General features: G+C 48.4%; 1 protein-coding gene across 6 annotated transcripts in view; it reads right to left on the bottom strand.

The window, feature by feature from the left end:
* ATP9A (ATPase phospholipid transporting 9A (putative)) overlaps positions 1 to 27,779 on the bottom strand; it is a 129,149-nt gene that overhangs the window by 25,322 nt on the left and 76,048 nt on the right. For all 6 annotated transcript variants that reach the window (XM_032350329.1, XM_032350328.1, XM_032350333.1 and 3 more), the window contains 2 exons: positions 20,515 to 20,727; positions 3,711 to 3,872 (listed from right to left, as the gene is read on the bottom strand). In XM_032350329.1, coding sequence (XP_032206220.1) covers positions 3,711 to 3,872; positions 20,515 to 20,727 — 375 coding nt within the window. The remainder of the gene's footprint in view (positions 1 to 3,710; positions 3,873 to 20,514; positions 20,728 to 27,779) is intronic.

Here is a 27,779-nt window from a genome sequence, read left to right as displayed (position 1 = left end):
GGTATACAGTGTAACACTCCATCGTGGCTACAATTAATCACGGAGGGTCACGGAGGGAAAAGAACATACAGCTCTTTTTTTTTTTTTTTTTTAAGATTTTTTATTTATTTATTTGACAGAGAGAGAGATCACAAGTAGGCAGAGAGGCAGGCAGAGAGGAAGGGAAGCAGGCTCCCTGCTGAGCAGAGAGCACCATGTGGGGCTCGATCCCAGGATCCTGAGATCATGACCTGAGCTGAATGCGGAGGCTTTAACCCACTGAGCCACCCATGCGCCCCAACATACAGCCCTTTTAAATGTTAAGAACAGGGGTGCCTGGGTGGCTCAGTGGGTTAAAGCCTTTGCCTTCAGCTCAGGTCATGATCCCAGAGTCCTGGGATCAAGCCCTGCATCAGGCTCTCTGCTCAGTGGGGAACCTGCTTCCTCCTCTCTCTCTCTGCCTGCCTCTCTGCCTACTTGTGATCTCTGTCTGTCAAATAAATAAATAAAACCTTAAAAAAATAAATAAATGTTAAGAACACGAAGGGAGATGATGATGCAATGCCACTTACATGAAGAATAAAAATACGCAAAACCATAGCACGCATTATTTATATCCAACCATGTCTGATAACAGTATTTTAAAATTCCTTAAAAATTACGAACCTCCGCAGGAATGGAAGGGAAACACATCCAGGAAGGGCAGATGGGCCTTCCACTGAATACACAATGTTTTATTTCTTTAAAAAAAAAATTTAGGGGCACCTGGGTGGCTCAGTGGGTTAAAACCTCTGCCTTCGGCTCAGGTCATGATCCCAGGGTCCTGGGATCGAGCCCCACATAGGGCTCTCTGCTCGGCAGGGAGCCTGCTTCCTCCTTTCTCTCTGCCTGCCTCTGTCTACCTGTGATCTCTGTCAAATAAATAAATAAAAATCTTAAAAAAAAAATTTAAACTACAATACCTATAAAAACAGGGATGAATCTTAAAATATAAATTTGAACAAATGAACTCAAACACGAAAATGTACGGCCTGATTTCTTTTAGGTAAGGAGAAAATCTCAAAAAGAGATTGATCAGTGGTAGAAATTGGAAGAGTGGTTCTGTCCCTGTGGGGAGAGGATGCAGGTGACCAGGAAGGAGCACAAGGGGGTTGCTGGGGTAGCGAAGGCTGGGATTCTGACCCTTGCTCTGGATGCTGTCGCACGGGTGCCCTAACTGTGTAAAACACTTGAGCTGCACACTTACGATGTCTGCACTGTTCTCTGGGGCTGCTGTTATTTCAATAAAAATTTCAAAATATTGGGCGCCTGGGTGGCTCAGTGGGTTAAGCCGCTGCCTTCGGCTCAGGTCATGATCTCAGGGTCCTGGGATCGAGTCCCGCATCAGGCTCTCTGCTCAGCAGGGAGCCTGCTTCCTCCTCTCTCTCTCTGCCTGCCTCTCTGCCTACTTGTGATCTCTCTGTGTCAAATAAATAAATAAAATCTTAAAAAAAAAAAAAATTAAAAAAAAAATTTCAAAATATTAAAAAAAACAAAATTCGAAATAAATGTGACAAAATGATGATGCTGAGGGATCACTAAATTTTTTCCCAATAACTTTTGTGATTGTACAAATGAAAACATTTAAAATACTGAATTACAACAAGGGGGCCAAGACTACTCAATAGAGAAAGAAGAGTCTCTCCAACAAATGGTGCTGGGACAGCTGCGTACACACCAGCAAAAGAATGAGGTTGAACCCCCACCTCACGCGGCATATACAAAATTCATCAAAATACCCAAAATGCATCAATGACTTAAAGAGCTAAAACCACAAAAATATAGGGGTATGGGGTGCCTGGGTGGCTCAGTGGGTTAATAAGCCTCTGCCTCTGGCTTAGATCATGACCTCAGGGTCCTGGGATCGAGCCCCGCATCAGCCCCATATTGGGCTCTCTGCTCAGCAGGGGGCCTGCTTCCCACCCCCTGCTCTCTGCCTACTTGTGATCTTTCTTTCTGCCAAATAAATAAATAAAATCTTTTTTTTTTAAAGGAAAGAAAATAAAGGGGTAAATTTTCTTTCTAAATAAAGGGGTAAATTTCTCCGTCAAATAAATAAATAAAATCTTTAAAAAATAAGAAAATATAGGGGCAAATTTTCATGACCTTGGATTTAACAATAAATTCTTAGATATGACACTTAACGAAAGAAAAAACAGATAAACTGGGCTTCGTCAAAATTAGTGACTTCTGTGAATCAAATGAATTTTATCAAGAAAATGAAAAGACAACCTACAGAGTAAAAGAAAATAGTTACCCAGGATCTCCCAGATGATATCCAGACTATGTAAGGAACTCTTAAAACTGAACAACAGAAAGACAACCAAATTAAAAGGTGTGCAAAGGCCTTAGATACACATTTCTCCATGGAAGATATAAAACTGGCCAATAAGCACACAAAAAGATATACAACATCATCAGTCATTAAGTCAATACAAATCATAACCACAATGAAATATCACTTCCCAACCACAACAATGGCTATAATAAAAAGAAAAAAAAATGGAAAATAAAGTGTTGGTGAGGATGTGGGGAAACTGGAACCTTCCCACGTTAGCTGGTGGGAATGTAAAACGGTGCCGTGTTACAGAAAACCATTTGGCAGTTTCTAAAGATGAAATTATTCAGCAAGTGGGTGATGGACCCAGCATGACCCAGAAATTCCACTCCAAGGTCTCTACCCAAAAGGACTGAGAACAGGTATCCAAATCCTTGCACGTGAGAGCTCACAGCGGCATGACCCACAACAGCCCAAAGTGGAACAACCCAATGTCTATCAACAACCAACGGACAAGGGATGACTCAGCCACACAAAGGAACGGAGCTCTGGTTCGTGCTTCCACATGGATGGATCCAGCACAACATCGGGCTGAATGAAAGGAGTCAGACACCAAAGGTCACGTATCATAGGATTCCAGTTACAGGAAGTATCCAGAATCTGTTAACTTCTTGAGACAAAAAGCAGACGGGTGATTTCAGGGACTAGAATGAAGGACCAATGGGGAGTCACTATATTTAAAGGGCATGAGGGCTCCTTTTGGGGTGATTAAAAATGTTTGGAAACTTGACAGAAAGGGTAGCTGCAGGGCGCCTGGGTGACTCAGTTAGTTAAGGGTCTGACTCTTGATTTCAGCTCAGGTCATGATCGGGGTGTCGTGAGATCGAGCCCCGCACTGGGCTGGGTGAGGAGCCTGTTTAAGATTCTCTCTCTCCCTCCACTCCAATACTCCCCAGCCCCGGGGCACGTGAACGCTCTAAAAAAAAAAGAAAAGAAAAGAAAAAAAACAAGTGGTGGGTGTACAATACTTAATCTACTAAATGCCACTGAATTATACACTTTAAAATGGTTCATGTCCGTGAATTTCACCTCAGCAGACAAGTGTTTAAACAAAAGCGTACACAGCGAGGAATGCATTGTATCAAGAATGCCCAGTCCCCATATGTGAGACCTTTCCTTCTAGAACTAGGTTAACCAGAAGCTGATCCACTATCTGAGGTCTTGCCACTTCAACGGACCAGGAACATTCTTTCTGTTCAGGCAATTCTACTCTCTCGTTAGTCTGGACAACAGACATCATCACCAGAAAGACGGTTAGAAAAGGTTAAGAAAGAACGCTTAGCTACGGGACCCAAACAGGAGACTTGAGTTTAGGAATCACCTCGAGCCCCGAGTCCCGATGGGGGTAACTCACCCTCACGATGACGCCCATCCGCTTGCTTTCGTAGGTGAAAGGGAAGATCTGTAAGATGGTGAAGTTCAGGATCTGGTCGCCAGGGGTCCTCAGCTGCATGGACGACTGGTCTCGGTCCACCAGGGTTAAGCCCACACTTTCAGTCCACTGGACCAGGGCCACCTAAACAGGACACAGGGTCGAAGGTCAGACACACCACCAAGGGTCCCGGTTCAGAGGTCAAGAAAACGAACACCAAGGTGGGAGGGGTGCCGTGACCGGCAAAGCACCAGCTGTCACTGTGTCCCCGGGGAAGGCTGGGTCTCCCGGTGGGGACAGCATCGGTCACTCTGGGCCAGCAGGCACTGCCACTCACCCAACCGCCCTCCACGCGGTAAGGCTCACCTTCTCTCCCAGGCCCCAGAGAGGGTTACATGCTCCCAGGAGAGCACACAGGGTCAAGAGTGCCCCCTTCTGGAAGATTCGCACTGAGCCCACAGCAATAGCCGGGAAAGAGGGAGCAGTGCAGGTGGTGGGGAGGGGGAGCCTCACATTCACACTCTGCTCTAAGCTTCTCCAACACCAACTAGGCAGGTGTCCACAGCGGGTCTCCACCAGGCAGCTCTGCTCCCTAGGGGACCCAGAGCAACGTGTGGGGACAGTTCTGGTCATCACAACTGGAGAAAGGGGTGTGTGTGCCCCTCACACGTCCTGGTTCCTGCCCCGCAAGGTGCTGCTAAACACCTCACCACACAGCCCCCAGGCCCCCAGCCCAGAAGGCGGTACTGCCAATGGGGAGATCACTGGTCTTCGCAGGTGAGGAAGGTCACTAATTCAGCTGCACAAGGTGATGCTGACGGGTGGCGGCGTGGCCAGGCCAGGTAGGTCCTGGTTTACCTGGCGCCCAAGCCCGCCTACCACACACGGCACTTCCGGGAGCCAAGGCTTCTATTGCCACCTGGAAGCTTCTAGTAACCTCAGTGAGGCTTGCTTCACTTTGGTCAAAGGCAGGGGGCCAGACTGGTCGTGCAAGGGAGTGAAGAGGACTGCGGGGGTGGGGGTGGGAGTAACAGGACCCGCGTCACATCCACAGGGACAGTGACTCCCATCACACTGAAGAAGGGCACTGCCCCAAGGGAACACAGCCCAGGAAGAGCCAGAGATCGGGACCTGTCTCTGAGATTTCCCTTTAGATGCAATTAATGCGCCTATTTTAAAAGCTGGGGAAGAACACAAAACCCCGTCCACAGATGAATCCAGCTGAGTGTCCAGGAAGAGAAGGAGGTAAGAGCGGAAAAGGAACGCAGTGGTGGGGACAGGGAGGGGAGACGGGGAGGGACAGGACAGTGGCGCCTGCATCCCCGCTGGCCCTTCCTGCCATTGCCCGGGAAGGAGACACAAGTAAGCGGGACAAGCCCACGGTGCACCCAAGGGGCAGGGTCCACACCCAGGGTCAGCCGGCCCCTCACCAGCCCGCTGAGCTGAGAAGGACCGACTCCACCTGACGGGCGCAGAAACAGACTCAGAGGCCAGCGTGGCGGGCTGCTCCCGGCCAGCAACGGTGACCGGCTGCTGCTCTCACGGGATCGCCTCCTGGGTCTCAATGATCCAAGTAAAAAGCCCCAGGGAAACACATCCCGTCTCCCAGCTACCCCATGCCTGCTGGCAGAGCACAGGGTCTCGCGCATCAGCATACCCTCGGGGGTGCCTGGCCATAGTCAGGAGGCCAACCCCCAAGTCCCCCGTTCTGCCCCTGAGTGGCAAGTTCACAGGGTGTGCGGCAGGCTTGAGTAATGGCCCCAAAGAGGCCCACATCCCAATCCCCAGCCGTGGGAGTCTTGTTACCTTACAGGGCAAAACGGGCTTGGTGGGGAGGACAAAGACAAGGGATGGGGCCCTGGGAGACCATTCTGGATTGCAAAACGGGCTTGGTGGGGAGGACAAAGACAAGGGATGGGGCCCTGGGAGACCATTCTGGATTGTCATAACCACAGGAGTCCTCAAGCGGCAGAACGCTCCCAGCTGCGGCCAGTGAGAAAACTGCGGGCAGAGGGAGGCTCAGGGCGATGAGGGGGTGTTGGTTTTGAGACGGGGGAAGGAACATAAACCAAGCAATGCAGACGGCATCTAGGAGCTGGGAGAGGCAAGGGCAAAGAGTCACCCTGGAGCGTCCGGGAGCAACACAGGATGCTCTGCGACACCCTGATCACAGGTGCGTGAGCCCCGGCCCCGACTTCTCACCTACACCACCGGAACCCATCGACTGCTTCAAAACATCAGATTCGCAGCAGCTGGTGACGGCAGTGACTGGAAACACATCCAAGAGTCCAGCAATTTTAATGCTAAATGAGCTGCCATGTTATTTTGAGCCAAGTCCAAGAGCATGGGGGGGAGGGGTCTAAAAAAGAAAAAGAACCCCTTTCCCCTTTCTTCCTGGAAGATTTAATCTTTAGGGAAGGAGAGAGGCAGGTTTTAGGAGAGAGCAGACCTGGGGAGTGACAGAGGGTGACAGATAAGGAGCGCATGGGAAGTGTCAGTTCTCAGATGTATCTTTAAGCCCAGAAGTGGGGACACAGGTGCCCCATATGGTCCTCTGTAACCGTGAGCAATATTCCACAGGGTCCCTGTGGGGGCCAGATGCCGTAAGAGTCACTGTCCTAGGGAACCCACAGATATCTGCACTTGCACTCTATCGGGGTGCTGAGCACCCCCTTCCTCCTCCAAGAGACTCTGCACAAGTGGACACCTGCGGCTTCACGGTTCTTTCTGTTTCCGGGACCCCGAAGCTCTCGTGGGCTGCTACTGCCTGAAGCAGTGGGGAGATCCAACCCGGGATCCAGCCCAGCTCTGCACCCACCCTCACTCCCTCCTCTTGCCAAGTGCGGGGCTCCGAGGGGCTTCTTTTCCGTTTCTGTTCCAGTGCGACACATTCTGCGCACCCATCTTCAGTGGGCTACGCTCGGACACCTAACGAGGTTTCTGCTGTGGACACGGATGGCGTTTACGCTAGCAAGAGGTTTATGCTCTAGAATGGGAAACTCCACCCTGTTTGAATGATGTCGTAAGAAGGCATCCAGGATTCCCCTGAATGGAAGGCGCTGTCACACTGACCTCCACCTCCACGGAACAGGCTAATCAAGTAATGACTGTTTTCGGTCTTTTTCGCTGTGAGCCTACATCAGCCTTTGGAAACCCATTCATTAACTTGTTTAAGTCAATGACTCTGACTTTCAGCAGGGTCTGTCTTATCTGCTAACAATCCTCCCTTAAAGTCTAAAATGAAGGGACATGGATATACACAAAATAATCCCATCTGTACGGAAAATGTGTATCCGGGGCAAGACTTCTGTCTTCTACTTTTTAATCCCTTTGTTACCACTGCAGCATTTTTGTCAAGTCCATGCACTTCTTTTATTTTTAACTTTAATTAAGGAAACACATATCCCAACACAAGATACCACAAACACATAACGATACACGAGCTGAAAAAGTTTACACCTGTACAGACCAATTTTGTAACAAAGAAAAACTTCACGGGAGGCCTTCGACCACGACTGTTAGTGAAAGGGGTTTTTCCAGTCTTGTTTTCAAGCTGCTGTGACTTCATCCCTTAAAAACCTGTTTCATTGGGGCGCCTGGGTGGCTCAGTGGGTTAAGCCGCTGCCTTCGGCTCAGGTCATGATCTCAGGGTCCTGGGATCGAGTCCCGCATCAGGCTCTCTGCTCAGCAGGGAGCCTGCTTCCTCCTCTCTCTCTCTGCCTGCCTCTCTGCCTACTTGTAATCTCTCTCTGTCAAATAAATAAATAAAATCTTTTAAAAAAAAAAAAAAAAACCTGTTTCATTGTTCTGAAAAGATGTGAAAAGTTGGTGTTGCTGGGTTTCAAGGAAATACAGTAACTCCCCCAGAGGCTGCTCCACAATCGAGAAAGAATGTGGAACTCCAGACCCGTCTGGGGCTTCTTAGATGGTAAGGCAGTTCTGGCCTTGGCCAGCCCAGCCCCCATGCCAGGGACCTAATGGACCCTACTGGAGGAACAGTGGGGTCTATAAATCTGAAATGACAAGCAGTAACAAATGCTGACAGGTGAATTACACCTGTAGGCAAACACCTTCTAACTGCACTTTGTTTGGCAGCGAACCTCTCAATGGAGTGAAGGAACCAGCCACCATGACTGCTGGCCCCCACCCTGAGTCCAACTTCCTCATCAAAACTCCCCTGGGTCTCCCTGAGGACTGACATCCCCAGGCCATGAGCCCCATGGTGGGGGTGGAGTGGAGGGGGTCTCTGATTCTCACCTCCCACTCTCTGGCCCACGTTAACCTAAGTCAGAGTTAATTTGAAGCTTGAAATCCCTGAGGTCCTACTGAGAAGAAACCGGTTGGGAACTGGGGTGCTTCCCGACCCTTCTTGATTGCAGCAGGGACAAACATTTCAGGGGTCAGGAGAGACAACTGCATTTCTTTCCAAAACAAGATGTATAAAAGGAGGCTACTTCTTTCTCATCCTGGAGGGTCCAAGCTCCCATAAAATGCTTATTATTTACAGATACAGAGGAAGACAGTGACATAACAGTAGAGAGCTCTGAAAGACATCACCTCAACCAAGAATCAACGTTAGTCCCACCAGAAGCAAGACAAAGCAATGGCTAGCACCCTGGACTGTTACAGGCAATGGCTAGCACCCTGGACCCTGGACAGGACACACAGAGAAGGGGTGCAAATCATCTCCAAGGTATTCTTGCTGAGAGGCATAAATTCCATCCAATGGAGAGAAAACCTCAGATGAACCAAACTGACAGATGTTCCATCCCCAAAAACTGGCCAGCTCTTTTCTCAAGGACCAAGGTCATGAGAGACCCATGAGTTGTCCCCAGTTAGAGGAGAATAGGATACAGGACAGTTACGTGCAATCTGGGATCCTGGATTGGACTCTAGACCGGAGCAATATGATCTAGGGGAATTAGGAATATACTCTCGAGATTCATGATCATGTGAATGGTAACTTCCTGGTTTAGATGGTTGTGCCATCGTCATTGGAGATGTCACCATGAGCAGGAGCTGGGTGAAGGATGTGGGAAGTCCTTGCACTGTCATTGCTAAGTACTCTGCAACTTTGTTGACTTGAAAGTTATTTCAAAATAAGAAGTTAAAATACAAAAAAAAAAAAAAAAAAAAAAAAAAAGAATCATCCCATATCACCCAAGAAGAAAGGATTTCGGGGGTTTTGAGTCTCCCTGTCCTTGGCAGCCAGAAGTGGGGTCTCTGGGGCTTCGGATCAGAATATCCAGAGGTCAGAGAAGCAGCAGAAAAAGAAACCCTGTTAAGGTTGAATGAATGAATGAACAAACAAATTAACTCAATCAAATGAAAACCGAGAAGGGACGGAGGGTGCGGAGCTAGGTCCTGAGTCGCCTGTGTGTTCTGGTTTGGGTCAGGAAATCAAAAGGACAGGTTGCTGCGCCCCCTCCCTAAAATGCCCATCTGAAGAATTCATGCCAGAATGATCCATGAAAGGCCTTTTTCATCATTGTGGGTCAGCAATAAACCACCTGTGACAAGTTTTAATAATTTTCCCTTTGTACCTGGGAATATGTGCTTGGGAAAGATGCCAGGTCAGGCTAACGAACCTTGAATTCTTGTCAGGGACAGGATACGCAGTAATCCTAAGAGCACGTGGGAATCTGGTATCTTTGGGGGCATTCAAGAAGATCAGCACTCGAGCTCACAAAGATAGGCCAATCCGCCCTAACCCAGCCTTTCAAGACTATGCGTACGTCCAGAGACCTAAGGTAATCTTTACCTAACGAGAAAACTGAGTCAACAAGGCACTGCTGGGGGCTGGACAGGCAGCAGACAGGAGGAGGGTGGGCTCCACAGGGGCAGGGGTAAACTGAGGCAGCAGCCACCCAGCCCCACTAACCACTGCCTAGTAGAAACTAGGCCCACCATTTCCAGATCTGATCTTTCTCAAGAAAAGCTGATTCTTGGGTAACATTAAGTGATTTTTAAAATATTGCAGCAGATATTAAAAAAACAAAAAATAAAACAAAATAAACAAACAAAAAAACCACAGTCTGGAGCAAACAAAATACCACGGGTCTTGCTTAAGAACCTGCCAGCAAGATCGTAGGGTAAAAGGCCACTCCCTGACCCATGTTTCTGTGACCCAGTACTTGGATCAGCTGAATCACTGAATCAGATGAAAATTCGTATCTGAAAAGAATGGCGTCATCTCCATAAAAAATTAGCCCTTTAGAAGCTTCTATTCCCTTAAGCCCATTCTTGGCCAGCCCAAATAAGAAACAGGACAGAACTTTCTCGCACCTCCCGCCCATGGCGGAACTAACACCAAGGGAAGCTCATTAGACAGTTTCCTCCCCTGTCCCTCAAACGCTCAGAGAGCCCCTTCTCTTCTGAGCAGCCAAAACTCTGTTCAAGAGTCTTACCCCCCAGGGTTAATAAATAACATTGATGGAGGAGGGTTTTCTCCGTAAGTCCCTGACTCTGTTCTCTGAGCTCACCCTCGGGCGGGCGGAGGACCTGGCCCACCGTGCAAGGGCAGAGCCTCTCAAATCCTTCCCCCTCCCGCCCGCCCCTCTGACTCCTGTCCCCCTGCCTGCAGCGCAGGTACGAGGAGGCATTTGTGTGGGGGGCACACACCCCTGACGGATGAACGTGGCCCTGCAGGGGCTGCCCCACAAGGGCTGAACCTGCGGGACCGGGCCCACCACCCTCATGCTCCCATGCCCCCCACGCCCCACGCCCCACTGCAAAGCCACAGGCTTGCCTTTCCCCAGTGGTTCTCAGCGTCACTCTGCCACAGGGTTGGGAAAACGCAGAATAAGATAACTGGGACCTTTTACATACACACTCGGGGACGCGCAGAGAGACTGAATCCATCGGGCTACCTGTCGGGACCTTAAAACTCAGGACAGCCAGAAACGGGGGACAGAGTAAACCATCTGGGGCGTACATGAGCAGCAGAAAAGAGTGTAGCCACTAAACATCCTACCATAGACGCTCCGGGGCGGGGAGGAGACGATATATCACCAAGGGGACAAGTCAAGATGGAATGCGGAACGCCAAACATTTAAATTCTATGCACAGAAGAGAAAGGGGAAGGGAAAATACCAAATGTTTTTTTTCTCTCTAATAGTTCATTTTTTTTATTTCTTTTTTTTTTTTTTTAAAGATTTATTTGAAAGAGAGCGTGCAAGCGTGGTGGGGAAGGGCAGAGGGAGAGGGAGAGAACCCGAAGCAGACTCCAGACCGCGTGCAGAGCCCAACTCGGGGCTTGATCTCAGAACCTTGATCTCAGAACCTGAGCTTAAACCAAGAGTGGGATGCTTAACGGATGGGGCCACCCAGGCACCCCTGCTTCCTTTTTCTATAACGAGCTTGTTACTCTTATAATTAGGGGGGACAATTAAAAATAAAATCTGCTTCTAGGTGAACTTTACCCTTCACTATACTTTTCTATCTCCCAGCACAGTGACCTGGACACAGGAATGGCCTCCTGCCACTAAGTCATTGGGGAAAGACCTGTGCACACAGCTCTTTGCTTCTCTCTCATACATCTGTAAGGGGGCTATTTCAAGGTTACTAGATACCAGGGGAGAAACGCAACCTTGTCGGTTTTCCTTTCCAAGGATAGGATCCTGGAGAAATGAGTGGTGAAGACAAGACAGTGGGAAGGCTTCTGGGGTCTGCTAGAAGGTTTCTTAGCACCAAGCATGGAAGCTGCCCAAAATAAGAAAGGGAAGGGACCATGGGACGCCTGGGTGGCTCAGTTGGTTAAGCAGCTGCCTTCGGCTCAGGTCATGATCCCAGGGTCCTGGGATCGAGTCCCACATCGGGCTCCTTGCTCGGCAGGGAGCCTGCTTCTCCCTCTGCCTCTGCCTGCCTCTCTGTCTGCCTGTGCTCGCTCGCGCTCTCTCCCTCTGTCTCTGAAAAATAAATAAAATCTTTAAAAAAAAAAAAAAAAAAAAAAGAAAGGGAAGGGACCAAAAAACATACTTCACAGAGCCTGGGAGGCAAAGAGACCCTGGATGCCAGCTCAGAAAAGGCAAGAATATCCAGACACTGGGAAGGTCACCCAGCATTAGCCCTGAGCTCCCAACACAGGTGCACAGCGCTCAGCAGTCCCTCATGAGTGACAAAGTACGTTCAAGCCCTCATCCCATGGGTGGAGAAGCAATACCGTGGCATCACACAGCCAGCCCCAGGACGTGGGCCGCCTCGTTTTAATCCTGCCAGCCACATGGCCTTGGGGACACCCCGGAGCCAACCTACACCTCAGTGGGAAAACAGACATGATCGTAGTACCTGGGTTGCAAGGTCTGCCCAGGGCACAGCGCCGGGCTCGGAGAGCAAGTATTCAGCAAGTGGCCACTTCCTACAGCCGTCGGCTCACCGACGATTTGCCTAAAACCACTCCACTAAGAAACCGTCTGGCACTGTTGGTGGAAATTGAAACTGGTGCAGCCCCTGCGGAAAGCAGTGCGATGGTTCCTCAAAAAGTTAAAAATGGGAGTGCCTGGCTGGCTCAGTCAGTTGAGTGTCTGCCTTCAGCTCAGGTCATGATCCCGGGGTCCTGAGACTGAGGCCCAAGTCCAGCTCCTTGCTCGGCAGGGAGCCTGCTTCTCCCTCTCCCTCTGCTGCTCCCCTGCTTGTGCTCACTTGCTCTCTCTCTCTCTCTGTCCTGTCAAATAAATAAATAAAATCTTTAAAAAGTAAACAAATAGGGGTGCCTGGGTGGCTCAGTGGGTTAAAGCCTCTCCCTTCAGCTCAGGTCGTGATCTCAGGGTCTTGGGATAAAGCCCCGCATTGGGCTCTCTCTGCTCAGCAGGGAGCCTGCTTCCTCCTCTCTCTCTGCCTGCCTCTCTGCCTACTTGTGATCTCTTTCTGTCAAATAAATAAATAAAATCTTTTAAAAAAATAAAATAAATAAATAAAATAAATAAAAAATAAACAAAAATAGTAACAAGAGAGTATTATGTTAAGCGAAATAAGTCAGAGGAAGACAAATGTCCTATGATTTCATTCATATGTGGAATTTAAGAAGTAAAACAGAGGAGCACAGGGGAAAGGAAGGAAAAATAAAATAAGATGACAACAGGGAGACAGACCATAAGAGACTCTTAACTCCAGGAAACAAACTGAGGGTGGCTGGAGGGGAGGTGGGCAGGGGGATGGGGTCCCTGGGGGATGGGCATGAAGGAGGCACGTGATGGAATGAGGGCTGGGTGTCCTATGCGACTGATAAATCACTAAACTCTCCCTCTGAAACTAATAATATACTATACGTTAATTATATTGAATTTAAGTAAAAAACGTTCAAAGTACATAAAATAAAAAGTTAAAACAGAACTACCCTATGAACCAGTAACCACACTCCTGGGTATTTACCCAAAAAATAAAACAACGAAGGGATACATGCAGCCCTGTGTATTTACTATAGCCGAATTATGGAAGCAGCCCCAGCGTGCGTCGATAAAGGAATGGATAAAGAAGAGGCGATAAACAGATCTGCATACGCAACGGAGATCACCCAGCCATGAGGAAGGACGCCATCTTGCCACGCACAGTGACATGAACGGAACGAGAGGGCTTAACGCTACGTGAAGGAAGTCAGTCAGAGAAAGACAGATACCATACGATGTCACTCGTGTGGAATCTAAAAATCAAACAAACAAGCAAATGAGCAAGGGGGAAAAAAAGAGAGACAAGCCAAGAAAGAGACTCTTAACTGTAGAGCACACACTGATGGTCACCGGAGGGGAGGCGGGGGGCGGCGGGAGGGGGAGACCGGTGAGAGGGATGAAGGGGGCCCTGGTCAGGAGCGCCGGGTGAGGGACGGAATCACCGGGCTGTTCGCCTGAAACGAATATTACACTGTGTGTTAACTGGACTAAAACGAAAGGACATAAAATAAACATTTTTTAAAGATTTTTTATTTTATTTATTTGACAGAGATCACAAGTAGGCAGAGAGGCAGGCAGAGAGAGAGGGGAAGCAGGCTGTCCACCAAGCAGAGAGCCTGATGCAGGACTCGATCCCAGGACCCTGAGATCACGACCTGAGCCGAAGGCAGAGCTTAACCCACTGAGCCACCCAGGCGCCCCCAAAATAAATATTTTTTAAATTAAAAAAATTAAGCAGTAAAATAAAAAGTCAGCATGTGGCAGTTAAACACAGCTGACCACAGCTGACCAGAAGCCAGTGTGATGCCCTCACCTGCCATGAAAGTGGACAGGAGGGTCCTGAAATGCCAGAGACACTATGAGAACACACAGTACCCCAATATTTTAGTAAAACTCAGGCCTCTGCACACGTCACCACCGGTGACACTCCAGGCACTGACATGCTGAAAGCAAAGGTGCACAGCCGAATCTATAATTTACAACTGCATTTCTACGATTTTTAAAATATGTTAATAATGAAGGGGCGAGAAAAATTCTAATCCATGCAAAGAATTATTTCTGCAAGGATACTGCGATACCCATCACAAGGGGTGCCTCAGAGGGAGGGAGGAGGTCCCTTGCAGAGCGGGCAAGAGTGAAGGGCTCTGGGTAAGGAGACACGTATTTCACTCTACACTGCTAGCATGGGACAGCCTCGAAGAACATCCTAGACATGACCTAGAAGTTGTCATTAATTGCTCTGAAATTAGTGATCCATTCAAGGCATGGCTAAGGCATCAAGAAACTTTCCATCATATACACATCCCAAGTCCACACGTGGCAGGTGCTCAGAGGGCACACATGTACACACACACATACACACACGTCTACATACAGAGAAACACACACACACACACACACACTCATGCACACAGAAATCCTACAGGAAGAGGACATCGGAGACTTGCTAAAGGGTGTTACTGAACTCACTCCGCGCTCCTTCCTTCCCTGTGCTACAGCACGATGCTGTACTACGGAAACATGCAATGACGTTTCTCCATATAGGAGCAGACACCCGGGGTAAATCTAGAGCAGAGTATAAACTGTCATAGCGGGGGATAAAATTAATGCTCATCCCCTTTTTTATCGTATCTATAATTTTACTTTTCCTGTAATGAGCACATTAGTACTTGGGATTTTAGATGCCTAAAAAAGTTTTCAATACGAAAAAATTCCTGGAAAAGACAAAAAAATGAGTCCTAGGGTTGATTCAACCTGGTCTTAGGCGAGCGCCTCCTTGACCATTCACACCAAGAAACAAATACACTAAACATGCATCACAACCACTTCGGCGAGGCCTCCTCCCTCGCCCACTGGCCAGTGCCCCACTTCCAATGCTGCCGAACATCCAGAAGAGATGGTTTGCCCTCGGGGCTGAGCACTCTGGAGCACCTCTCTCTGGCCAGATTAACAATGATTTCACTTCCCCTGGGCGTCACCCTACGGTGGCAAGCAGGACCCAATGCCCCTCAGGCTGCAATCAATGGCTGAATAAAGCCACTTCAAGGCTTTTTCCCAAGCAGAATGTGCACAGGAAACAAATTTAGGAAATCCTGCTTTCTGTTACAGGAAATGAATCCTCCCCTGACTGGCAGAAATTATTCCGGCAGCTCCAAAGTAAAAGGAAAGCCGGTTTCTATGCGTTTTCCAGACACTGACCTTGCCTAGACCGGCAAGGTTTTATTGCTACAGAATATCAAAGGTAGGATTCTAGACCCAGCCAAGTCTAGGTGGAAACCCACAGGGACTTAGAAACAGTACAGCTTTCTGAAAGATTTTGCTGGAACTCAATGTAGCCTCCTTTCTGTCACGTAGTGTTTCCATATACACAGACTGTATTTGCAGTATACATCTTTGGAAATAATTTAGAAGGCAGGTCGCTAAAGTATCAACAGTGGTCATACCTTTAGTTAGCCGGATTATGGTTTGCTTCTTCCTTCTTTTACTTATCTGTGTTTTCACATATTCTGCCATAAATATGAAATAACTATGCAATAATAAATCAATTTGTTGGGGGGGGGGGAGATACCAGTAAGGTAACACTGACCTGTGTGACGACATCAAAGACCAAAAGAAAATACTTTTTTTTTTTTTTTCCCAAACACTATTCAAATCTTAGAAAAACATGACAGGGCTGAATCTGAGTGCAATTAATGAACAGGGGCTGAGAAGCACAAAGCATTCCGTGAAACGTTTACCCTCGTGGAAAAACTCTGCCCAGCGCTAACACAAATATATCAAAGTTCAGTGGGAACCAGGAGTGGGGGACAGGCAACAGAGAACCCCCATATGCGTGTCAATCAATGGCCTGTGTTAGGAGCTCACAGGTAGCAGTGCTGATCAGATCGCCAACGTCTGAAACATGTTCAAATTCAAGTCCCTTCAAACACCCCTCAGCTTCTGGTTCCCAGCGCATAACTACCAAGAATCTGGCCCTTTCACACATCTCCCGGTTAGGGATACTGTCTCCCATTTCCAAATGGAAAAGTGAGCATTGGGGCACCTGGGTGGCTCAGTGGGTTAAAGCCTCTGCCTTCGGCTCAAGTCATGATCCCAGGGTCTTGGGATCGAGCCCTGCATCGGGCTCTCTGCTCAGCAGGGAGCCTGGAATTTGGCTAAGGGTTTCAACATTTTTCACCCCTAAAAGTCCCGGTTGAAATGCTGGGGGTCATGGACGGACTGGGCTCAGAGCTGAGCTATTCCACAATCACCAAGCGGACTACAAGGAGTCGCCTCCTCAGAGCCACGTGCCAGGGCCCCCAAGAAGGATAAAGAAGGTACCAGTCAGGGAAAGCCACGTCCAAATGTCCTTCCCTTTCTGAACTTTGGAAAGGGTTATCATTACAGTACTCCCCGAACCACCATGCAGCTCTGGCTCCTTAATATTCTCTGATTAGTCCAGACCTTTCCAGCACTCTTTCCTGGAGAAGCCCCTACCCTTCTTCATAAGAACAACAAAAAATAACCGGATGCCCCTGTAACATTTGTGGAAAAATAAAACAGTTTAAAAATAATTCTGGGGACGCCTGGGTGGCGCAGTGGGTTAAAGCCTCTGCCTTCAGCTCATGTCATGACCTCAGGGTCCTGGGATCGAGCCCCGCATCAGGTTCTCTGCTCAGCGGGGAGCCTGTTTCCCCTTCTCTCTCTCTCTCTGCGTGCTTGTGATCTCTGTTAGATAAATAAAATCTTTAAAAAAAAAATAATTCTATGAATTATCCAATCATTTATACCAGGAGCCTTAGAAACACTCCTTCACTGTGACCCACAGGACAGACTGTCCGTTAAGGGGCTCACAACAACCCTCTTGTCACAGGGGCACAGAGGCACAGCGAGGAGCGGCCGGCCAGGTGCGGAGCTGGGATCCCAAGACTCACGTGCTCAACGGTCTCACCCCTGCCGCGTCCCTGGGGACAGGAGCTGCCGTCTTGTGAAACACTGACCCCCTACCCCAGTGCCTCGTTCATCACAGGCACTCAGAATGCCTGCTGAATTAATAAGCCCAGTCACACCATTTCTAGAAATACCAGGTGTAAGCATACTCACAGAAAATGTGTATAAATGTTAGGCTAAACATGAGAGATAACCCAAGTTCCCACAAGAGGAGAATGGTTAAAGACATTAGCGTGCATACGTAGACAGTAATTATAAAAAGCTGCCTTTCAAGGATACTCAAAAAATGTGGTAAGCAGGCATGATGGAAGTATCCAGTTTAAAACAGAGAATACAAAACTTCGTTAAAAATTCCTGGTTTTTTAGGAAAAAAATATATGAAAAGATATCGAAGGATCACATGTCACAAAGTTCTTAGTGGTGGGGCGCCTGGGTGGCTTCGTCAGTGAAGTGTTCAGCTCTTGATTTTGGTTCAGGTCACGGTCTCACGGTCGTGAGATCCAGCCCACACCGGGCTCTGTGTTCAGTGGGGAGTCTGCTTGGGATTCTCTCTTTCCCTCTGCCCCTCCCCACATTTGCTCTACATAAATAATTAATTAATTAATTAATTAATTAAAATCTTAGGGGGAAAAAAGTTCTTAGTGGTTTCTGAAAAATAACTAAGTAAAATGACTAAGAGTTTGGGTTGTGACAATATATTCTCTGGGTTCGAACCCTGGCCCTGTCAGTCAGGGGCTTTATCATAAGAGTAATTAGCAAGAGAGAACGGCAACTTGACCATGAAGAAACCTGGGGACACCACCTGATCCATGTGACCATAAATTAGTATCTCGATGAGCAGGACACCCCAAGAGCAGGTCTCCCTATAACACGTACTGAGGACAGAGCCAAATTGGCAATAAACTGAGTCCTCACCAAATTTTGACGACAAAATGTCATCAAACCAAAACTGAGGGACGTTCTACAACAGCCTTTATCTTTGAAAGTGTGGGGGCCACGAACGTCAAGGAAACCTGAGGAACCATTCCACCTTAAAAGAGACAAGAGGTATGAGGGGTGCTTGGGTGGCTCAGTCAGTTAGGCATTTGCCTTTAGCCCAGCTCATGATCTCAGGGTCCTGGAATCAAGCCCCAAGTCAGGCTCCCTGCTCAGAAGGAGTCTGCTTCTCCTTCTTCCCCTCCCCTGATTCGTGCTCCCTAATAAATAAATCTTAAAAAAAAATTAAAAAAGAGAGAGAGAGAATAGGTGTGGCAACTGAAGATAGCATGTGTTCCTGGGTTGGACTCTGATCTGGGGGGAGAAATATTCGTGTGTGTGTGTGTGTGTGTGTGTGTTTGAAGTAAGTTGTCATCGCAGGATAGAGAGCAGTACTGTATCAATGTTAATTTCCTGTTTCTGATAAATGTCCTTGTCTTTTAGGGAAAAAAATAAAATACAAGTAAAAGAAGCTAACTCTTACGGCTAACTCTTCTAAGGTGAAGAATGATAAAGCACAGGTAGAAAATAGGTAACATTTGAGGAATCAGAGTGACGATTTGGTGCTTCGTGAATTCTTGGTACTAATTTTACAACTTCTAAGTCTGAAATTATTTCCAAGACAAAAAGTTAAAAAAAAAAAATCCAGGTGACTTTAGGCTAAATATTTAATCTCTCTTTGACTTTTCTTTTCTGAAAATGGGGTCATAGTGGGGCCCCTTCGTTGCTAGACACATTAAGATGAGATCCTACACAGAAAGCACTTCAAACGGGATCTGACGGGCACCAAAGGCTCAAGGAAAGGGGCCCACTGTCATCTTTCAAGAATGAGACTGCAACTGATCCAGGTTCTTCTTTATGGTTGTCTGAAGTGTCCAAATGTTCTACACTGAAAAGTAACGGCTTTCATAACCAGAATACAAGTTTTCTGGAAGGGAAGGAGAAGGAAAAAAGACCAGAAAGTTACCCGCTTGGTGAACTATCCCTGTGTCTGAATCACACTGAAGTCAGAGAGACAAAGAAGATCCTATTTTCGTGAAGAGGGCGCTCCCATCACATGACGCCCCGAGACCCCGCGAGGGAGAACAATCAGGGGCCTGTTACAAAAAACCGTAAAGAGCCATCATGCTAAGAGACCCTTGGTTCTTGGAACATGGAATCAAATGAGTCCTGGTTCTAGCCAGAGAATGTGTCACACAGAAACAACCATCTGGAAGTATGTGGCTTATTGGACTTGATCAAAACTAAACACTTTAGGGTTTCAAAGGACATCATCGTGAAATTTAAAAAGATGGCCTTCCTAGTAGGAGAAAATACTTACAAAGCATGTATCCCATAAGACACTTTTGATCTGGAATGTATAAAAAAAACTCTTTCAACTCAGCAACAAAAAAACACATATTTAAAAGAGGGCAGAGGATCCTGGAGAGAAGATACACAAGTAGCCAGTGAGCACATGGAAAGACGCTCAGCATGGGAGCTGTCAAGGAAAACGCACATGAAAACCACAAGGGAGGTCCCACACCTCCCACTCACTAGAATGGCCAGAAGACAAAGGACTGACAAGGACCCTGTTGGCAAAGGAGAAGGGAAACTGGAACCCTTACGTGCATCATGGCTCGGGCTGTACAATGATGCAGCCACTTCAGGGAGCGGCATGGTAGTTTAGGGAAGCTCAAACGTGGCTCTCACGTGGGACCCAGCAGTGGCACTCCATGAAGATGTACGTCCACCCAAAAACTTGTGCACAAAAGATCCATTATCCATAACAGCAAAAAAAGGAAAGAAAACTAGGAACACTCCAAATGTTCGCCAACCGATGAGCAGATAAACAAAATGTAGTATTACCCAAGCCACGGGCCATCGGTCACCCCTGAAAAGGCCTGAGGGACTGATACACACCACTGCATGGACAAATCTGGAAAACCAATGCTAAGTGAAAGCAGCCAGACACAAAGGTCACATACTGTACAGAATAGGCAGGTCTAGAGAGACAGCAGGGCTGGGGGCTGCTGGGGCTGGGGGTAGGGTGAGAGTCCAGGAGGACACGGAATGGGGCGCTTCCTTCAAGGTGGTGAAAATGTTCTCAACGGATTGTCCTAACAGTTGCAGAACTCTGTGAATACACGAGAAAGAAACACTGAACTGTGCGTGTTAAATGAGTAAGTACAATACGGGCTCTAGCTTCAGAGTGCAGGAGTTTTTTAGCAAAGGAAAGGCGCCACTTAAGAGAGGCCTTGTGTCCACACACTGGCCACCTGAGTCACGAACCAGACCTCTCTCTCTTTGCTTATTTGGGCTCTATCTGGAGTCCAAGAGTATTTGTTCTAGAGGGAAGCAAGTCCTGCACGCATCCGAAAATGTGTTTCCCTAGCAGCCCAGTCCCCCCTGGCTCGTGTCTGTGGACAGGTGGCTCCCTGGGGGAGCCCCACGCCCCAGCACGTGGAAAACAGGCACAGACTCTTCTGTGCATCCGACCGTCTCCACCTGGGCTTTACCTCATCTGGGCTGGATGCCTGGTACACGCGGCAGGAGTCTTCGTACTGCTTCTCGGCTTCGGCCTGGTCAGTCACACCATTGGACTCGTACACGGGAGTCACGTTGTGGCAGAGCGCGATGGCCTTCACGGCCTCGTGCACACGGCTGCTCATGGTCCGCCGGACCTTGGTGGTGAGCGTGGGGCCCTTCTGAGCAGGCGGGTCCTGGGATTGCTACAAGAAAGAGAAAGGAACAAGGAAGATGACTGGAGACACAGAAGGGTCTAGAACCTGTGGAAGAACCACCACATGGAGCAGCCCTTAGACATGAATACACGTCTACAGTGACATTGCAATATACGGCGTGTCCTTTTTATGGACCCAATCATTCATAACTGGCAAAAAAAAAATGCAAAATAGAGAAAAACATTACAAATCCGCAAATGTGGGTGATTCTACCTCTGAACACATGAATCTGTCCTCCTTTGGGTGGTATCAGGGGCCCCTGACAGAGTGAGGCCTCATATACCACAAGTGAGGCTTGTGTAGGAAGACATGGCTTCTCAAGCTGGCATGACTGACCCTTGGAGAGGATAATCCTCTGTTGCAGGGGCTGTTCCGCACTCAGTCTTCAGTAAAACTCAGATGCCCTCTGTGGTCCATACGGCCTACCTGACCAGCCCCTGCCCACCTGTGCAGCCTCCCTTCATGCCATGGTCCTCCTCCTCCTCCCTGCTCTAGCCATACTGGCTGTTCTATTCTTTGAAAACCACCAAGCTCCTGCCTACCTCAGGGCCTTTGCGCCTGCCTTGCCCTCTGCTTGGAACATCATTACCCAGATCTCGCAGAGCTGGCTCACTCCTTCTCATCCCTGAGGTCTCAATTCAAATGTTACATACTCAGAGAGGCCCTCTCCGAGTCCCCCAGTTCACAGTCCCCCACACCGGGAGTCACGCTCCCACACTACAATGTGTGTTGCTGTGTTCAGTCAAAAACGGGCTCGTTTGCCCGAGGATTTTCTCATTAAGCCATGAGAACAGAACTTGTCTGTGTGTGTTATTCATCACTGCAGGCTTCGTACCCAGAGCAGTGCCTGGCACGTGTCGATATTTGCTGAACAGAAGAACAAATTAAGACCAGGGGACTCCTCAGGGGATGGTGGGGCATCCTTCAATGACTTGACTGTTTTTCTATTTCCAGGAAGAAATAAATATCAAACTGACCAACACCGCTTCCAAGTTTTAAATCACAGTTGTGGACAACAGGAACCCCCTGCAAAGGTCTTCCTCTACAGCTAACGGAGTCCCGGAAGTTAGAGACGCCTCTGGACTTACTGGGGTGCTGGACGCCATTAGAAACATATTTTATCCAACAGAAGAGAAGCGGTCCAGTCCCGCAAAATGAATCGTGTTTTATACCCACAAACACGTGGCTGCCCCCAAAGAGAAAACAGATGGGTCACGAGAAATAAGAAAACAACTTTCATTTCATTTTTTAACACTATTTTTAGCAGTGGCATTAGCCTCCCCAGGTAATTAGACAATTACTAAATTATTCTGGTCATGCAGGCGCACACACTGCTCTAGCTTCCTGCTCTGTTAACCTCTGGTGTCAAGAGGACACGAGTTTCACTTCCAGGCCAAAGGGCACTGCGTGGTTACGGTAATTAGAGCAATGAATCAGAACTACAGTTTAAATGAATCATTATTTGCCAAGTGCTTTTAATTATAAAGAATTTAACTCTAAAATTATAACAAGGACTGAAGATTTACAGAAAGGTTCTCTCCCCTGGAAAGACTACACCCAGAGGGTTCTCCATGAGCTCCGTAATTTACGATCTAGCCACAGCTGCGTGTCTTCGATTCGCCCACATGCCTCGGCACCTGGACCAAATTATTATTTAACATTTGGAGCAATAACAAGACCTCTGACAACATCATGGCTTTGGCCAGCAAGTTTCAGTAACAGCGGGTCTGAAGGAAAGGAAAAGCGAAGGGTATCCTCTCCAAACCTCTGAATTGTATAAGCTATCTGAACTCACGTCTCCAGAAATATTCCCGCTAATATTTCAAATGGGGGATAACACCGAGCTCTGGGGTTTTGCATTCCAGGTAAAACCAGCCGAGAGCAAGGCAAAGAGAAACACGGGAGCCCCGGATTTTTTGGAAAGACCTCGCTCCCAGAACAACCGACATCCAATCAGAAGACAGGGGTGATTAACCCCAACCAACACCGAGGGCCACGGGTATCATGTCTCCAAGTTCATTTATTTTCTCCTTCAAATTAACACTTATCCCCCTTTCCAACCAAAGACGTTTCAGGGAGGAGGAATAAAACTGTGGATTCTGAAATGGCCTTTCAATTCTCAAAGGAAAAGCTCATGCACCCACCGAAGGGCTGTCCACATGCACCTTGAACATGCTGGTGATCACCAGGGGCTCGGCCCACATCAGGAGGAGGACCCAGTCTTCAAACATCCTCACATTCCCCATATGGAAGAGTTTCACATCGTACCGTGTTTATCTGTGGCCTCCTCCCCACAGGCCTTGAACCTACGCACATTTCTCCTTACTTAAAAAATACCGGGGGAAAACAAAACCAGATGTGGTACCCACAGAGGCGGGCTCCAACTCCTTCTGCCCCGGGGAGAAACCACGGGTCCCCTTGTCGAGGGGGGACCCAACAGCCCCACACGAGGTCAGAAGCTGAAAGAGGAAATCAAGGCCTCCACGGACAAAGGCCCCTGACGAGGGCCCTCGGGTGGCTACCTCACACCATACACCGCTTCAAGGTCATTCTCCACGTCCCAGCCCACATGTGAGACACAGGGCTGAAAATGAACACTAGCCCCTCCCAGCAAGAATGCCGGTGTGTGTCAGAGGGACGTGAGTCAGAGGACGACGAATACCGAAATTAAAGGTCAATCCCCCACGAATACCCGTTTTCTTCCTAAATGCAATTAAAACATCTCCACGTAGAAGCGTTCGTAATAACGAACCCTGGGGACGGGGTGCAACTGGTAAAAATGCGGTTCCATCAAAGAGGAAAAACGGTCGTGGAAGCCCCACTTCGTCCCCCAAAGAACGCTCAGAGCTCATAGCTCGTTACCCGTACAGAGTCACCCCCCCACCGCCTCCTGGCACGGGCTCTGAGCCTCTACTTCCAAATGAGTCAGCTGAGCTATGGGATGATTATGTGACTGAATAAACTCAATGTGGACTACTTCACAGACATCACGAGCACGGCCAAGGCCACACATTTCAGTCTGTGGAAACTGAACCCCATATAACCCAGGGTTTTGCCCCATCAGGAGGTGTCCAGAGATATTTCTGGTTATCATAACCGAGGGAGGGGGCACCTCAGGCATCCAGAAGGTAGAAGGCAAGGACGCTACTGAACACTGGGAAGCCCAGCAAGCTCACACGACAATTATATCTCAATTTAAAAAAAAAATTTTTTAGGGGCACCTGGGTGGCTCAGTGGATTAAGCCGCTGCCTTCGGCTCAGGTCATGATCTCAGGGTCCTGGGATCGAGTCCCGCATCGGGCTCTCTGCTCAGCAGGGAGCCTGCTTCCCTCTATCTCCCTCTCTGCCTGCCTCTCCGTCTGCTTGTGATCTCTCTCTGTCAAATAAATAAATAAAATCTTAAAAAAAAAAAAAATTTTTTAGGGGTGCCTAGGTGGCTCAGTGGGTTAAGCCTCTGCCTTCGGCTCAGGTCATGATCCCAGGGTCCTGGGATCGAGCCCCACATTGGGCTCTCTGCTCTGCGGGGAGCCTGCTTTCTCCTCTCTCTCTCTCTCTCTGCCTGTTTGTGATCTCTGTCAAATAAATAAATAAAATCTTTAAAAAAAAATTTTTTTTAGATTTATTTATTGATTTGAGAGCAAAGTCATGTGCAGGAGGGAGGGGCAGAGGGACAGAAATTTCAGCAGACTCCATGCTGAGTGTGCAGCCCCATGCAGGACTCAATGTGGGGCTCGATCTCATGACCCCGAGACTACAACACAAGCCGAAATGAAAAGTTGGATTCTTAACTGATGGCACCACCCAGACACCTCTGTAGCTCAATTTTTTTTTAATGTACTAATAAATAAAGAAACCAAAGGAAAAATATCATCCTATCTCCTCAGCCTGTCATGGTTTTTCCTCAAAATGTTTGGACATTTACAGTTTATTTAGGTTTTTATTAATAGTTGGCAGTCTCCCTGCAGAAATCTCTTAAAGTCCCCTCTTTATGAGGTTAATTTAGTGAAATGACATCCATCAAACGGGTCACACGGACACTCATCACCTGCGATCTACATTCCCACATCCTAAAAATAAACCCCCACAGACCTCTGACTCCTGCCACTCTTCCCACAGGACACCTCAAGGACCGGACTGGACAGACACTTGTCAGACATATGGATGGACCGAGGGTCCCTGGCTTGATCTCAATGCTCTTGAAATTTAAGATTTAAATTTTGCTCTAAGTCTGAAAATACAAACGCAGAGCAAAGAGATACCCTAATCTCTTCTTCCGTCTCTCCAACGGGTCACCTTGCAAACCCTGCTGTGGAGTCCGCAGATTGAGACAGGGAAAACAGGGCAAGCCTCAGGTTCACAGGAGCTTCTCAAATGCTATTGTACTTTAGAATCACCCGGTTCACTGGCTAGAACTGTAAGTCTAGAGGGTCCAACCATCCCAAGGGATCTGCCCCAGGTGTTTTCAGATGGTGGACTTCATGAAACGCTGTTCTAAAATCCCATTATTAAACTCTAAAGTCAAGTCAATGACTGTGTGGAGCTCAGGGGATCTTTCTGGGGTTGCAGCACTGGTTCCACAGCTCTAAAAAGTCACTGACTTGAACACTTAACAGAGCCACATTTTATGGTAGGTCAAGTACACACCCATAAAGCTGTTTTAAAAACCTGGAAGAGCCCTTGAAAGCCTCATCATGAAAGTATTCCCGTGATCACGGCAGGGTTTTTGGACGGCGTGGGAGAATGCACACACCTCGCAGGGTGAGCGGGTACCGTAACTCTGAGCTCACACCAGCCTCCAGACGACCTGACTTGTAACACTCAGCGATTTTAACTCCAAGGCCAGGGTGGGTGAGTGAATTTATGAGCTTCCGCTAAGCCAGGGGTCTGGGGTAGTGCTCGCAGTAAGAAATGTCTTTCTGGGACTTTTAACACTTTACAAAGTGTGTTATCTGTGCTAAAGCAAAAACGGACCATAAAAGCTGAACTATGCCAATACCCTGAGAAGGGATGGTTTCTGTAAATATCACAAGCTCTTAAAAACCCCACCCCAGTGGGCAAAGGGGTGTCTCCTGCCGGGGGGTGGGGCGGCACCATGACCAGGAAGTTGTCTGGTACAATCACCAGTCGGCCTACAGTGCCAAGGAGGGGGCTAGAGGGAAGAGGGTTCAGCCAGACGCTGGTGAGTGTGACCACCCACACAGAGGACCCCCTCGGGTGGGGCCCGGAAGGCATGGGGGTTCAACGGTTCAGAGGGAAGAGTCTGTTCCAAGACACAGAAACAAGGCAGCTCCCCCTGCCCCCCCTGCCGAAGGAGTAAGCGGAGGAGAGAGTGTACGCCAGGAGGGAGGGGTGGGGACGCACGCCATGCCTGGAGCACACAGAGGTCTCAGCCCCAAGATGGAGTTAACAGAACAAGGGGCACCCCGTGCTCCCGAGAGGGGTTCAAGAGGAGCAGCAGGGAGACTGTGTGGGGCAGGGGGATGTGTGCGGACAGCCAGGCAGGGTAGAGGGCAGGTTTGGCCTAGCAGGTGACAAGAGATGAAGACAGAAGGCCAAACACATGATCAGGGGGAGCAGACCTCACAACGGGCCTGGGACTGACGGCTGAAGGCAGGTAGGGATGGGGAAGGAAGGGGCATTTCTCAGTTCATGGGAGAGAGCAGTGCGGTAGGCAGGGGTAGCACGCACTAGGACAAGAACCTCTGGAAAAGAAGCAGGTGTGTGGGAATATGGGAAGGAAGTCAGGACTGCAGGGACACTGTCCTTAGGCTCCGTAAGCAGCCATGCCAAGCACGCTAGTGTCTTGAGTCTAGAGCTCCAGGTGGGGCAGCAGACAGAGACGGGGGTCATTGCCACCTGCAGGGCGATGGAAGCTCGGGCAGGAGAGACCATCTGGAGAGTGACACATGGGGGCCAGTACAGAGCTGCAGACCACCAACGCCACACAGGGTGATGGAACAAGAGAGAGGGACAGGGGGCTGGACGTGGCTTTTCCTTCCCATCCAACTAAGTCCTCCTGAGTTTTTAAGAGTCCTAAAGTCCATCTTTGAAACTAGTCTAGGGATTCATTTGGAGACAAGCCACAAATGCCCACACAGGCAGCCTAGAAGAATTATAGGTGTTTCACTTATGTGGATCAAATTCACTGTCCTCCATTTAAAATTCACTCCAACTTGCAAACTATATCCCCTGCTCTGCCATTCTCAGGAAATAACCCTAGAATCCAGGCGTGCCTTCCAGTGAATGTTCCAGAAAACTCAACGTCTCATGTAACCATGGCACAAAGCATTCAGGAGTTCTGCCTCTACTCTGTATTGAGAAATACTCCCTTCACATTTCTAACTGGCCTTCTGACAACAAAAATATTATCTATTTTGGCAAATTTAAGCAAAACGTGGCCTCTCTATTCTCATGTCCAGACAAGTGCCACCACATACCGCTGGCCCGTCAGCCCTGATGCATCTCAGAATTACCAAGGGTTTGCCCGTGTGTCATCTTACCTCTGAGACACAGCAGCCCAGCCCTGCCCTAATCAGAGTGAGTTGGAATCCCTCACATATGAGGCCCAAGTCAACGTCCTTCCTTTTGTTTTTGTTCTTAAAACATCACTAGCGATTTTGAGTAGCCAAGGTCCTATACCCAAGGGTGTGTGTGTGTGTATGTGTGCGTGCGCCCACCACAGGTATAACTTTTTAGGAATATTACAACACTTTCGGGTAATACCTTTCTCTGAAAAAGGACTAGTTTTGAAAAACCTTGCAGAAACAAATGCAGGAGCAGAGAAGCTGCAGGGCATCTCGGATAAATTAATCCCTTCCGTGTGGTCACAGAGTTGAACCCGGACGGGAAACTGAAGCCCACCGGTGACGACGGTTTTTCCTGAGCAGATCAGTCATGCCTGCTGCTTTGGCTCCTGACCAGGGAAAGGAAGTAAAAGTAACCACTAGGTGCCCAAAGCTATTTCTGGCACTAGTCACTGGCAGACAAGTCTCTCTTGGGTTTGTCCCAGTATCCAGCAGAGCAGGGTAACTCTGGGAATG

This window comes from Mustela erminea, chromosome 7, assembly GCF_009829155.1.
Source record: "Mustela erminea isolate mMusErm1 chromosome 7, mMusErm1.Pri, whole genome shotgun sequence".
Taxonomy (NCBI): Eukaryota; Metazoa; Chordata; class Mammalia; order Carnivora; family Mustelidae; genus Mustela; species Mustela erminea.
This window is presented reverse-complemented; position numbering and strand designations above follow the sequence as displayed.